This window comes from Periplaneta americana, chromosome 16 (assembly GCF_040183065.1).
Source record: "Periplaneta americana isolate PAMFEO1 chromosome 16, P.americana_PAMFEO1_priV1, whole genome shotgun sequence".
NCBI lineage: Eukaryota > Metazoa > Arthropoda > Insecta > Blattodea > Blattidae > Periplaneta > Periplaneta americana.
The window spans coordinates 20,636,890-20,651,457 of NC_091132.1; the positions used below are offsets into that span (position 1 = coordinate 20,636,890).

Genomic DNA, 14,568 nt, shown 5'->3' on the forward strand with positions numbered 1-14,568 from the left:
GTCCCACTAAACCTATTTTTCCTGCAAAACAAATATGTGTATAAAAAATGTGTCAGTGATACTCATATCACATCTGGCAGACATATTTCGAGGTGTAACCATGACAGGAGATATCTGGTGGACCTAAGGGAATCTATAATATACTGTGACAGCCGCGTGAGATTCCATCTCACGACCAGCAGAAGGAAGTGCAAGGTCGGCCGTGACGGGGAGGTTGCGCGCGCGTCTGCTTCCTGGGGCATGTGCTGTGGGGAGAAAAGGGAAAGAGCGACGCGGCAGAGAGGTGAGGGGTCCGGATTGTTCGAGTGACGCTTGGAAATATCGAGAACTCGTACTTTCTCGCAACTATGGTGTGAGTATAAATGACGCATGCGAGTGAACTTGGGACAGTCAGTAAGTCAGTGTTGTTACAGTCAGTGGACAGCAGCCAGTCTTGTGTAGCAGTGAAGCCAGCTTCGAGACCGAAGTTCGACTTGAGTTGTGTCCGTAACTGTGGAGCCGGAAGTCCTGAGTTTGAGTGCAGTGGACCGCAGTTGGGGGACCTGAGTTCGAAGTTCAGTGGACTGTCTCTAAGGTCTGTGGTTCGAGATACTGTGAACTCGAGTGACTGAGCCAGAAGAAATGTGAACTGAGAACTGACAGTTCTGATTTGTAAATAGTGCTTTGTGAACATTAGTTAAAATTAACAGTTCATTGTTGTTCTCAATAAACCAAGTAAATTGTCATTATCGTCTGTGGAGTGCAATAACGAATACTGTGTTGCTGTGTGGAGAGCAAATCCCATTGTTGACGGGAGAGGAATTAAATTGTAGAAAGTGAAGAGTTATTGTTGCTTTAAATAAAAGTTACATTGTTGAGTTGGAATAAATTTACAATACGAAAATTCCCAATCATTCCAAGAAAGCAAGATGGCGAGGCGAATACGAGAGCTTTCATGTGAGTCCATGATCGGCCACATACTGGAAAAATCGTTAGTAACATCATACAGGATTTCAAGGCTCGTTCTGGAAAGGCACCATCGAGCAGAAATAACTTGAAGTGGGAGAGAAAAGCTTTCAGCACAGGATGTGTTAAAGACGTCAAGCAAAGTCGGAGACCCTCCACCTGGCGAGAAACTGGTGCTGCCATCATCAAATCAATGGATCAATTGCCAATGAAATCAAAAAGAAAACATGCCACAGAGTTGTAAGTACCGCGATCAACAATGAGCGACCACATGAAAAAAGACTTAAATGAATCTTTTTGCCCTTCGATTGTCAATGAATTAACAGACAGAGATTTGGACAGGAACATGACATATGACTGCATGATGTCACTCATGGTATTTTTGGTATGTGGCCACTCGTGGACCCCAAATGGAAGCCACAAGTTTTTCTTCCACACCAAAAACTCTCGTATCCAACTTGCCATCTTGAATGGAAATTTCTGTGTGTTATGGTTTTCCTCAGATCCGCCAGATGTCTCTCGCCATGATCACACCTCGAAATACATCTGCCAGATGTCATACGAATATCACTGACACATTCTTCATGCACAGATTTAGATTTGTTTTGCAGGGAAAATATACAGGTGTAGTGGCACTTTTCGCCCAATCTGTAAAGAGCGAGTCAAACCTAAGTTACCAGCATTCTTATCGAGCTGCGATATTGCAGTGTGGTAGACAAAGTGTGGGGTTTTCCTGACATCTTGTTTGCTTTAAACCCGGCAAAGGGCACAATGCGTGGGTTTGCTTCATCAGCTGTTGCACTATACCGGTAACAAGATTCTGCTGGCACTTTACATTGCCAATCTCAGTTAGCTGTCTGAACTATATTGATGTATTAACTATAGTTAAATACACAATGCAATGCATTTTCCCCATTAAAACATATCTACTGAAGAAAGTCGTACAAGTTGTGTTAATACAAGTTTTGCCATCTCTTTTTACGAGGCTATACAACTACTGAAACAGCACGTTGTTAAATTTATTATTTAAGGGGGTACATACAGATTTAAACACTGAAAAAATTACCATATAATTATTAAAATAGGTGTGTACACCTGATATACAGTTGAAAATTAATACACAGAACACCCTTTCTTTCTTCATTATATTAAAATAATTTTCTAACATGAATTTAAATTCATATTTTAATTATTTAAAATGATGGCTACTAGCTTTGTCAGAATCCAGATTTTCCCTCTTATCTCAATTTTCAACATTTCCATGTTCTGTTATTTTCATTTAAAGTTAAGATATAGCTCTAAAAAACTGGCCACAATCAGATTTCTAGTTAATAAGTAATATTTTAAACTTATGTAACAAGTTTTCAACATATTTTAGTTCAAAATTATTTTTTGTATACAAAGTATCTAACAGAGGGGATTGATTCTTGTCATTTTTGTAGCTAATGTATATGCAAACAATGCAAAAAAAATTCATAAATTTCTATTCTGTAGTTTCAGAATAATTATCATTGATATGGATTTTCAAAATCTTGTTGGTCCTGTGGCTTCTTGGAAAGATATTCCATTTTTTTTTTCTGGTGTCCCAATATAGTCCAGCTAAGTTCAAACAAAATGTACTTGGCAGAGAGAAAAGGTTAAAGATATAATATGCAATGTAATACAGTGTGCAGCTTCTTGCGTAAAATTCATAACTTTAAAACTAATACAGATATTGAAATAATTGTTTCATCAAAATAAACTTGAATAGTCAGTACATATTTAAAAATTACTTTGAAAGATAGATTTTTCTTTTTCTTTTTTTGGGGGGGGGGGGTGTTAAGCTGTACCTAGTCCCTTAAATGAGGCGTTCAGAAGTCAACATGATTAACTCCACTTTTGGTTATTTCAGAGTTTCTAAGTTGGCGTCGTCATCGTCTTCCTAACAAATATTAGGCCAAGTGGCCTGTTACGGTCTCAAACTAGAATTTTCAGTCCATCTCTTCTTTGGACGGCCTAGAGATCTTTTGCCATACGAATGGTAATGAAACAGTGCTTTTGGAATTCTGCATCAATTCATTCATTCGAGATGACCCTTCCACTGAAGTTGATATTTGCTGATGAACTGCATAATGGGTTCTATTTGAAATTCTTGCATTATGTCCTCATTTTTTTATGATCCCAGCGAGTATATCCAGCTGTTGCTCTCATAAACCTCATCTCACTTGCTGTTATTCTACTGACATCTTTATTCTTCACAGTCCACGCTTCACTACCATAGCTTAATACTGGCTGTGCTAAGGTTTTATACAAGCCTATTTTTGTGTGTCTTTGGACTAGTGAAGGTTTCATGATTTTATTAATGATCCCCATTGTTTTATTATATTTACATATAACTCTCTGCACCAAAATCCACAGTTAATTCCCGATTTACCACGAAAATCTCTGTAGCTGCATTTAGATTGGCAACAGGCCATGATTGTTTGGCTAAACACTTGCATAGAATTGAAATTATCAATCCCCTAACTGCCCATTGTGCAACTCAAACCAAGAAATGGATTCGGAACACCTCAAAATCTGTGCTTCATTGGCTGGTCATGATAATATCTTTGAAAAATATTGGAGTGCAAGAGGTCAAATGACTTTATTGTCAAGCGCCTGGCATTAGAAAACAACAACAACATATTTTTTCAGCAATATCTACTTCATCATAAGGTGATAGTGTATAGCCAAGGTAAGTGAAGGTATTTACTCTTTCTATTATTTTATTATTCAAACAGTTGGCAATGTATTAAATTGACCATATTTTCAGTGGTCAAAGTGATTAACTCCATAGTTCAGTAAAAAGCCCACAGAATGCAATATTCTTCTTGACTACAACACGGAATCAGTTGTGTGTATTCAACTTTAACCTTGAATATCTCAAAATCTTTGGAAAAGGAGTTAATCATGTTGACTTCTGAACGCCTCAAATAAGTGTCGAAATGCAGGTTCCATTCTCGATAAGAAGAAACAATGTTTGAAGCATGCTATAACAAAACGAACATTACTTGAAGATATACCTGTAAGGAAAATGCGTTGCAGTACTGTGGTTAAAAATACATATTTATCAATACAGTTCAGACAACTGACTGAGATTGACAATGTAAAGAGCCAGCAGAATAAAATTGTGTCACTGGCTTAATGAGACAATTGATAAGGAAAACCTAAGTATTGTGTCCACTGCCAGGCTTAAAGCAAATAAGATGCCAGGAAAACGCAATGCACTGCCCACCACACAGTAATGTCGCAGTTCGGCAAGAACTAGTAGTAACTTAGGTTTAACTCGTTCTATATATAGGATCGTAAATAGACCTGTCTTAGATAAGAACATGAAGTGGTAATGTTAGGTGCTAACATAAAAAATTACATGAAATTGGAAATCCCTCTTCTTACCTCACACTGTGTGATTTTTACCTGTGGGGTAATTTAAAGAACAAAGTATATAAGTACAATTCCCACACTTTAGAAGAACTGAAAGACAATACTATTAGAAGATATATTTCTTTCATAAACCCCTAAAGAACTCTTTCATGTAAATATAAATTTCTAAGAAGTTGTTACAGTTATGTCAGAAGTCGGCAAAGAATATTTCCAGCAAATGTTATGAAAATGATCAATGCTATTAATCAATTAATATGATAAAAAAAACATTTTTTCTTCTTTTTATACAGACACTTATGCCGCATGTTTCATAGACAGAGGTACATGGGCTGCTTCTTAAGATCTTTCATAACTAAAAAATAGCATCATCTACTTAATTATTGTCTTCATATATTTACGAGAGTATTTGGTTTTAATATACTGGGGGCGCAAGAAAAAGTATCTCTCTTGTCTGAATGAATTAATATGATATTTGACTGCTTGAAATGGCATTATCATATCATATTGTACAAACAGCTGCAACATTGGTTAGTTTTTGCAATAATCGATAGTAGTTGGCAGTCTTCTGTGAGCAGTTCATTTCATTACGTCACTCGAATCCACATTTCTGTTCGCATTCTGCAAGATGACTTACTTGATACAAGAAAGAGTGCAAATTATTGTGGAAGCATATATGAGAACAGGTTCGTTTAAGGAAACCCATGAAATTTTCAGGGACAAGTTTCCCAGTAGAGGGAGAGGTCAATTGGCAAAGATAGCTATAAAGGATTTGGTTAATACGTGACAATATGAAATCTGTGCATAATACCAACATCAACCATGCAATTGCCGCCATTAATGTCAGTACTTTACACTGGGTATACCTAATCATGATCAAACGTTCACAGTGGTGTAATGATGCTGAAGGGAAACACTTTCAACATTTTCTATAAATGGTGAGTCATTTTGCTTCTGTATTTACTCTTTACTGACCTGAGCTACTTTTTCTTGTGCCGCCCTGTATTATGACTCTTTGAAAGTATATTACGAAAAACTGACAGAAAATTCAGATGAAATGCCATTTTTTTAAACAATTTTCTTCCACAAATGTAATATAGATTGAATACATGTAATGAAGATAGTGGAAGTATCGTTCTAGTCTCAGGAAAACAGAGCACTCAAATTCTTATTTTAATGAAAATATACATACTTTTTTCTTTCAGTATGCATAATTATTTTTTTTAACAAAGTTTCAAGTATCAATTGATGAAGTAGCAATGGATGAGATATAACTGATGTCTTGATTCTTATTTCCAAATGTAGCAGAATTGCAAATATTTTTGGTTTGATAATATTACTAGAAAGCTCAGCAATTTCATTTCCTTCAGTATGTATTTCAATACTGTAGGAAACATAGAAATTCTGATTAATATGTATTTTGATTCATATAAAACAACATTACGAAAATATTGAGATGCAATGAGTCCATGAAGAGAGGTTTTATGAAAGACTCACTGACTATACATACAAAGTAACACCTTATGTCAAATTATAACACACTGTTACTTCGAAAAAAATAAGTCATAGCTTAAGAAACTGTTTCAAATATAAAACATTTGTAAATTTATAATTAGACCAAGAACTCATATGCAAGAATTAACCTAAGCATGCATGCAAATGTACATGAAATTGACCTGAATTATGCACAAAAAATTGAAACACAGATAAATGTGTACCTATAAAATTTGCTCGAATAGTGATTACATGTAAATTGTAAAAATATTTATACAGGCAGTACAAACACATTTAATTGTAATTCCAACAGTAAAACACAAACATTTTATAAAAATGTTTTATTCAACACACTCGCAGATTTTGACGACAGAGTTTCTGAAATTAATGCTAGGTACAAAAATCAGAACATTCATTACAAGAAATAATCAGTTTATAAATATTTCAAATTGTATCAGTGAATTAGATGAACACTTACGACAGAAGTGCAAGAAATGCAGAATTACAAAAATAAATATACGAAGAATTACTCAGTCTCAAACATATACTGAATGTGGAAAAACGACTTTTACAAATTCTGACGGATGATAGAATAGACCAAAATAAACAAGTTCTGATAAGCAAGGATCAGAAACTCTTTGTTATTATTTTAGGGGCCCAAATTTCTAAATGTCAAAGTAAATTATTGATGGAAGCTTATAGCTTTTGTGTGGCCATATGGTTAGGGTTCATAATTATATTTCTTGGGGGGGGGGGGATACAGGACACTTTCAGTTTGAATAAACCAACCAAATTTTATTGCTTCTCTTATTTACGAACATCAACAAAGGTAAAAGAACACACATTCATAAATTATAGGGTATAGCAATCTTAATATTGAACTTTAAACAATACTAAATCATTGATATTTCCCTTTGATATCCTTCTCAGATGACTGTATTGTCTACAGTAAGTAGTAATTATGACATTCCACACAATCCTTATTGAAAAACACTTTAACAATGAGGATAGCTCCCACAGTTTCTACAGATAACCCATTCTTTTCGTTTGTCCATAAGGAATTCATCCAGGGAAACAATTTTGCAATACTAGCATAGTTACTCATATTACTACGTCCGTTAGTGGTACTGTTCTCACAACATAACAGTATTGCCAATTGATAATACATTTTTGTGAACGAGAGCTATCAATTTGTTGGCAATCACATGTTTGTGTGACTGCAACCTGTATATTTTTGTGTGGCTTTACTTTGTTTATAGTGTTTTTTTTCTCTCTCTTTATTTCTTGTGTAGCTTTACTTTGTATATTATAGTGCATTTTTTTTTCTGTTTATTTCTATTATTGTATTTGTATTCCTGGTGTTGTGGAAGAGAAGGCCTGATGGCCTTAACTACACCAGAATAAATAAATAAATAAATAAATAGATAAATAAATAGATAGATAGATAGATAGATAGATAGCTAGATAGATAGCTAGATAGATAGATAGATAGATAGATAGATAGATAGATAGATAGATAGATAGATAGCTAGATAGATAGATAAGTAAATAAGTAGATAAGTAAATAAGTAAGTAAAATAAGTAAGTAAATAAGTAAGTAAATAAGTAAGTAAATAAGTAAGTAAATAAATAAATAAATAAATAAATAAATAAATAAATGAATAAATAAATAAATAAATAAATAAATAAATGTTTTTAAGTTCAAGAATAAGAATGTTAAACATAAATCCACAAAATACAGGACAATTCTGCGTCCAGAAGAAGTTTATTGGGATACTGGGACACAATCTCATAATAAGAGAGGATGCTGTAAAATACGAACCCAACAAATGAGGCGTTCAGTGCGCAAATGGCTCAAACCACAAAATTATATTTCCGCTTTACTTTTTTTTGTAACAGGCGAAATGCGATACACGAACAATAATAATTGTGCTGAAATCTCATAGAAAAACTGGGAATGATGATTAGCCCAATTTACACTTTGAAGTGAACAATATGAGAAGCTCTTTAAAGCAATAAACTGAATATGCAAATTTTGTGGGTTGGGCCATCTATGTGCTGAGCGCCTCATATGGTGTAATGTTATGTCCGTTATATTTACTGACTTATGTCTTTTAAGGAACCCGGAGGGTCATTGCCACCCTCACATAAGCCCGCCATTGGTCCCTATCCTGTGCAAAATTAATCCAGTCTCTATCCATCATATCCCACCTCCCTCAAATCCATTTTAATATTATCCTCCCATCTATGTCTCGGTCTCCCCAAAGGTCTTTTTCCCTTCAGTCTCCCAACTAACACTCTATATGCATTTCTGAATTCGCTCATACGTGTTACATGCCCTGCCCATCTCGTTATGTCTGTTATGGCGAAAAAAAGTGAAATAAGAACAATACTAATGCACTGGTTTAAAAATACTCTATAAACATAACAACAATGAATTAACGTTTCCACTTTCAACATTCAAACAGTGCATCTGTTGCGAAGAGACTGGCGGAGCCATTCAAAGATTCTATGTTCAAACTGGTGATGACCTCAAAACACGTATTGTACTTGAAATGTAGAGAGGAACAATTGCTGCTCTGGTGAGAGAGACATGAAAATAAGCAGTACGTTCAAACAAACACCAGCAGAATTATGAGTTTCCTGTATTGGAGAACCCCAAATAGCATAGATGATTAACAATTGCCTATCTGTCAAGAATACAATATCAAAGAATTTAGGCTTCTAAGTAACTAAGTGTTTTCAAACCTTACTTTCTTATCCGAAATTGTTTATTTCAATGTACTACATCATTCCTCGAAGTTTGTAGGGTCGTTTTTTCACACCCTGTATAAGATATTGAAAAATGAAGTTTCTTATTTTGATTCTATTATAAAACACAAAGATATATAATAATTTCCATTTTATCTTCAGTTACGAATTACATGCAATTATGCAATAAACATATGATCTTGGTCTAGTTATAACAATATATTCTTAATAGATGTATCAATGAAGTTGCCTAATAAATGTCTTTGTTTACTTATTTTTTCTGAATAGAGTTCTGAGATGAGATCATCATTCTTTGTGTGTTTCATTACATCCTGCAAGAACAAAGTTTCATAAAATTTTCTCATCAAGCAGTTAAGAGAACATCTTCGTCTGAGTTAGCTGAACCTTTGTAACCAAGACATTTAAACATTATTTTTTAAAAACTAATATACAGGGTGGTCAGAAACTGACGCATCAACTCACTAGAAAATATATATGTATGTAAAATAAGTATACTCAGGATAGAAATCAAAATACCCTATCTCGAATTTTTTTTCTGGATATTATGTGGCAATGAAAGCTGTCATTAATGCAAGTCTCCCTCTTTCCCCTTTAGTTCTGTCATTCACTCTGGAAGTAATATGTATTGTTCTCATTACCAGTATAGTTTAGTGGCAATTGTAGATGTGCGACCTATAATCAGGCCAATGATCTAAAACGGAATATGATTACACCCTTTTTGTTGTATGCAATACGCAACATGTTTACATCTCTTTCATTGTACACAACACAGTATTATTCTAGGTTTAATTTGTACTTCAGTGAAAAAATCTTTCTTTGTTCTGAACTTCTACAATAAATTGTTTAGCCTTTATTAATCAAGTAATTTTTTTTTTTTTGTACTTTGATTTTTATTGTAATTGTAAATTTAATATTAACTGTAATTGAATCAGTCGGAGCTAAAAGGAACTAAGTCACTTTTCACAACTTTTTAGGAGAAGCAAAAAACATTCCACTGTAGAATACAAAATAATATTTAAAACTTTTAGTTCCTTCTTCCACCGTTCGATGCGAATGACATGCGCTTTTCAAATTGTTGCATAACCCAAAACTGCACATTTTGACTTAGTTACTTTTAGCTATGACCGATTCAATAATTGTATTCTTCGTATTGTAGCTGTAATCCCCTGGTAGAGGGAAAGAGAAGGCCTGATGCCCTTATCTCTACCACGTTAAATAAATAAATACTAAATATAGTCCGACCATAGGATCTGTGCCCCCGTAAGATATGCGAACTGAACCTTAATTCCTTTTGAGCCTCGGCAATTCATTTCTCTCCCTGTATTCCTATTTCTCTCTTTTCTACCCCTCTCTCTTTCTCTCTCCCACTACTCACAATTTTGAGCCTTCTTGCAGGACAGTTTATTTGCACTTGCAGTCCAGTGTTGTCAACTCAACATGAATACTGTAGCACGGAGTGGTGAAAGAAATATTATTAAGCAAGTAATAGCATTTTGCATAAGTCAATCAGCGTCATTAGACCTACTTAAATTAAATTATGAATAAGTAATAATTAACCTTACATTATTATAAGCAACATTCAAGAGACATGACACTGTTTGACGGAAGTTTGGCAACATCCCTATTCGGCAAGTTTCGTGGACTGCTGTTTGACGTAGTGGGAGAGAAATGGGTGGAATGGGTGAGTAGAGGAGTTAACTTTTCCAAGAACGACGACAGCGCTGAAGGGGCATAGATCCGATGGTCCGACAATACAATGAACTAAAATGGACCACGCGAGGTAAATGAAGCAATCACTGCAGATATATGCCACATAGAAGCAGTATATATATGCAATTCAAGTTCACTTGTCTAATACGGTGTTCCCTGCCAGACCAAGTTACATTTGCTGCTGTCTCTGGAAACTTACTTGGTTTAGGGATCTTACAGCAATCTTGCTTTATCCTTGTTCCTTATAAGAAGGCACTGAGAACGGGAAAGGCTTTAGATAAGAAGAATTGGAAAAGCTTGGGAAGATCTTCATCTTGCAGTGGATTTATTGTCTCTATGGTTTAAGATGATGATGAAATAGTACAAAGGACATTAACATCAGAGCTCAAGGGGTCATATCTTTAGTAAGAGAGGAATATTTGCATCAAGTTCAGGCAAGTGTTCTTTGCCAGATCGGAGTCGAGAGTTGGCATGAAGAGAGACACACTTAATATTTCCTCTAGATGATGGTTATCACTATTATTTCCGGATTTTAATGGACGTTTCTTACTGTATATTTCTGTCCTACTTCATATTTGTCCCATACGACGTTACATTCCATTCCAGTATCCACTGCTTTCCAAACACAGATTCTTATTCATAATTTACTTATAACATATATTTAATATGCCTATGTTCTTTTTATGCGACAGTTTATGACCACTCTGTATATACAGAGTGGACAATGGAAACCTGACGATTTTTTTTAATATTCTACATCATGGAGCTGTTCCTAGCAGGAATAGAATAAGGTTATAGATATACAATTTTCGATCAGCTACTTCTGCATCGAAAAAGTGACTGCCAGATTCTCTGAACACTGTGAGAACACCACCAAACATCGAAATAGTGAGGCAGGTAATGGTAAGGAGACCTCAGCACTCAGTCAGAAAACATGCTGCTGCCCTTGATTTATCATGTAGCAGATAAGAAGACGTTTGCACGAAGATTTAAACTTTCACCCTATAAATTGGTAGTGGTTCAAGAACTACGTGACCATGATCAGGGCTGGGCAAAATACTGACATCCAAGTATTTCAAATACAAATAAAAAATACTTCAAATAATTGTATTTGAAATACAAATACAAAATAATTTTAAAAAATTAACCAAAATACATTTGTATTTCAAATACTCAAAATACATTTGTATTTCAAATACTCGATACAATATATAGGCCTAAAGAAATAATAATATTACCGTACTGAAAATCTAAAATATTATATTAACATTAAAAGTATTTTTACCTCGAAGATTTATACAAACACTGTAACTGAACATTCTTCCTTTTCCCAGTCAGCAATGAATTTATGCTACATATAAATAATTACTGCTCCTTTTCAAAAAAATCAGTTCCTCAAATGTTCATAAGATAAGGATCCCCTTGCTTGTGAATGAATAAATCTTGCAAAACAGAACAGTATTTCTACAGGCGCAGAGGAACACAAACTTGTATTATATTTATAAAAGCTTTTTTTTACTGTTGGTAATTCTCTAGAGTGCACAGGGTTGTCCCTTTGCCATTGAAGAATTGTATGAGCTCATACTCCACAGCAGACAAGCTCTTTTCTTTTTGCTTTACAAAGTCTGTTTTACTTGAGTTGAAAACATAAAAATTGTTTTCATCATCTTCATCATCTGAACTGACCAAAGATGTAGCAGACAACTGCTCAGCTGATTTCACACACATATTCTGTGTCCTCTTCTTATCATTTAGTGAGGCAATGTCAGGTAGCCATCTCATCTTCAATGATGGGTGGAGCAAGCTACCAAAATAGCTCAATTTTCTTCTGGGATCAGATCAAACATCGCTTTAAATCTTGATGAAAGTAAACTTACTAGGACTGGAGTTAGTTGGAATAGATGGCGTAGATTACTAGGTAACAGAATATGTAATCTGTTTTTAAGGGAAATTAATGTGGACAAAAGTTGGCCGTAATAGCACGTCTTCTCATTTTGCATTAAATTAAGGGCTACGGCAATGGGTTTCAGAACTGCACAATATTCTTCAAGGTACTGAAACTCAACATCTTTGAAGGTTGGCAATCCCAGTTTTTCACATATACTGTTTATATTATGTTTGAATTGCAATATTTGAGAGATTGAGTCATAAAGAGAATTCCATCGAGTTGGGCAAGGAAACATTAATGAATATTTCAAGACATCTGATATAATTTCTGAGTGTTTGAATCTCCTAGACGCATTCCATAATGCTAAACATTTAGCAAGTGTTGGGTGATGGATCCTTGATGCTGTTGGAGATTTCTTTATGGCATTAAGGAAATCAGTTGTGGCAAGAAAAACTAAGTGTATGGCTAGCACAACTGAAATGGGTAGGCAAATAAGACAAAAGTTCATTCTTCAAATCCAAATCCAAAACTTGAAGGACAAGAAGAAGAAAAAGTATTTTGAGTATTTGAAATACAAAATACACCAATTTTATGTATTTAAATACAAAATACAAAATACTTTCGAAAATCCTTACAAATTACAAAATACAAAATACAAATGTATTTCAAATACTGTCCAGCCCTGACCATGATAACACAGATCGTTTGAAATTCTGCGAAAACTTTCTCAACTTGATGATTGATGAAGCATGCTTTCATTTAAATGACACAGTAAACAAGCAAAATTTTCGTTATTCATCTGATTCAAATCCATAGCAGCTTCTTACGTGCCCTTTTTATAGTCACGTGTAATTATCTGATGTGGCATTGCCAATTTTGGAATAATAGGCCCTTATTTCACAGAGAATTCTGAACAGTACATGGAGATGTTATGGGACTTCCTTATTCCAGAGCTACATTATCATGGAATCAAATTCAACAACGTACAGTTTCAGCAAGATGGGGCTAAAGCTCACACTACCAGAACATCCACTGCACTGGTTCAAGAAATGATTCCAAACTATGTGATTTCCAGAGAAGACATTCTATGAACCACACATTCTCCAGATCTATCGGTATGCAACTATTTTCTTTGGGGTTACCTCAAGTCTCAAGTACATATTAAGAAATCTAGGGACATTAATGCACTCAAGGCCCCTATATGGTAAGAAACTACAGCCAAACTAGACAACATGGTGCAAGCAGCAATGCGAAATCTAGTTGACAGACTGGAGTTGTTTATTATAACTGGTGGAGATATGCTGTTTAAAAAATAAATTAGATGAAGCGATATACTAATGTGACCAGATGTCTCTTTTTTGGACCTTCCATCCCAATGTCCTGACAGTTCTTGGTGTAACGTCCATTTGGACCCATTTTCGATTTCTTAGGTGTGGGCAATATAAAAAATTCTTGGATCTGTATTGTAATACTGATTCTTTATGCAACTGTTCCAAACAACGATAATAGAAATGCTCAGTTCCAAAATAAGCAATTATGACCACTGCTAAGAAGGAAGGTTATCGATGAGCAAGACTTTTTTCTTCTCAACAATAATTGTCATATAGAAACGTTCCTAAATTTGTATAATTTAGCTTAATCCTGTATAAAACCAATGATCGATCCTGTAAAAAGAGTTTTTGCCAAAGTGAACAAAATATGGACACTGGAAGAAACACAATTAAAGGTTGACATATTGAAGGCATTGTTAATTACCAAAGTTAATTTTAAAGACAGATCCCTCGACTTCTTCAGTTTCTTGAAGGAGAATAAAAGAACTTCTAAAAGAAATTCATTCATAAGAAAAAAGTATGTTCAATAAGAGTGTCATTAGTAGGGCTATGTAATTTTCTATTTTGCATTATGAGAAATATAATTTTGTTATAGACAGATCTATGACAAAACTTTGACAGCTGATGTTTAAATTGTGCTTATATATTTTTTAAAATTAAAGATTTAAATTGTTATGTTGTACGATTAGGAAAGGGAGTTTTTCGCGATGTAGCTGTAGTATTAGTAAGTGTCTTGTTTTGAACTCCAGAAATTCTGGTCACATCAGATACATTCAAAAGGCATTTCACAACCTATTGTTAATACAGTCAAATCTCCGTAAAACGATTATTGTTATAATGATAAACTTCTCCATTGATTAAAAATATAGTTCCTGACATAAAATGTATTCCTTCAATGTAAAAATTCTCCTGATATAACAATACCCTCTATTGTGATATATCTCTATTGAACAATACACTTTAATGGTCTCCAGTGTAGTATTTTCTCTCTCTAGTGCGATAAAACCCAGTAAAAATGAAATGTTTGTA

The 14,568-nt window shown here is 34.4% G+C and overlaps 1 protein-coding gene across 8 annotated transcripts in view; it reads right to left on the bottom strand.

The window, feature by feature from the left end:
• MICU1 (Mitochondrial calcium uptake 1) overlaps positions 1 to 14,568 on the bottom strand; it is a 343,655-nt gene that overhangs the window by 144,910 nt on the left and 184,177 nt on the right. For 5 of the 8 annotated variants that reach the window (XM_069849135.1, XM_069849136.1, XM_069849134.1 and 2 more), the window contains exon 6: positions 4,360 to 4,380. The exons of the other annotated variants lie outside the window; for them this stretch is intronic. In XM_069849135.1, the coding sequence (XP_069705236.1) occupies positions 4,360 to 4,380 (21 nt within the window). The remainder of the gene's footprint in view (positions 1 to 4,359; positions 4,381 to 14,568) is intronic. 8 annotated transcript variants of the gene reach the window in all.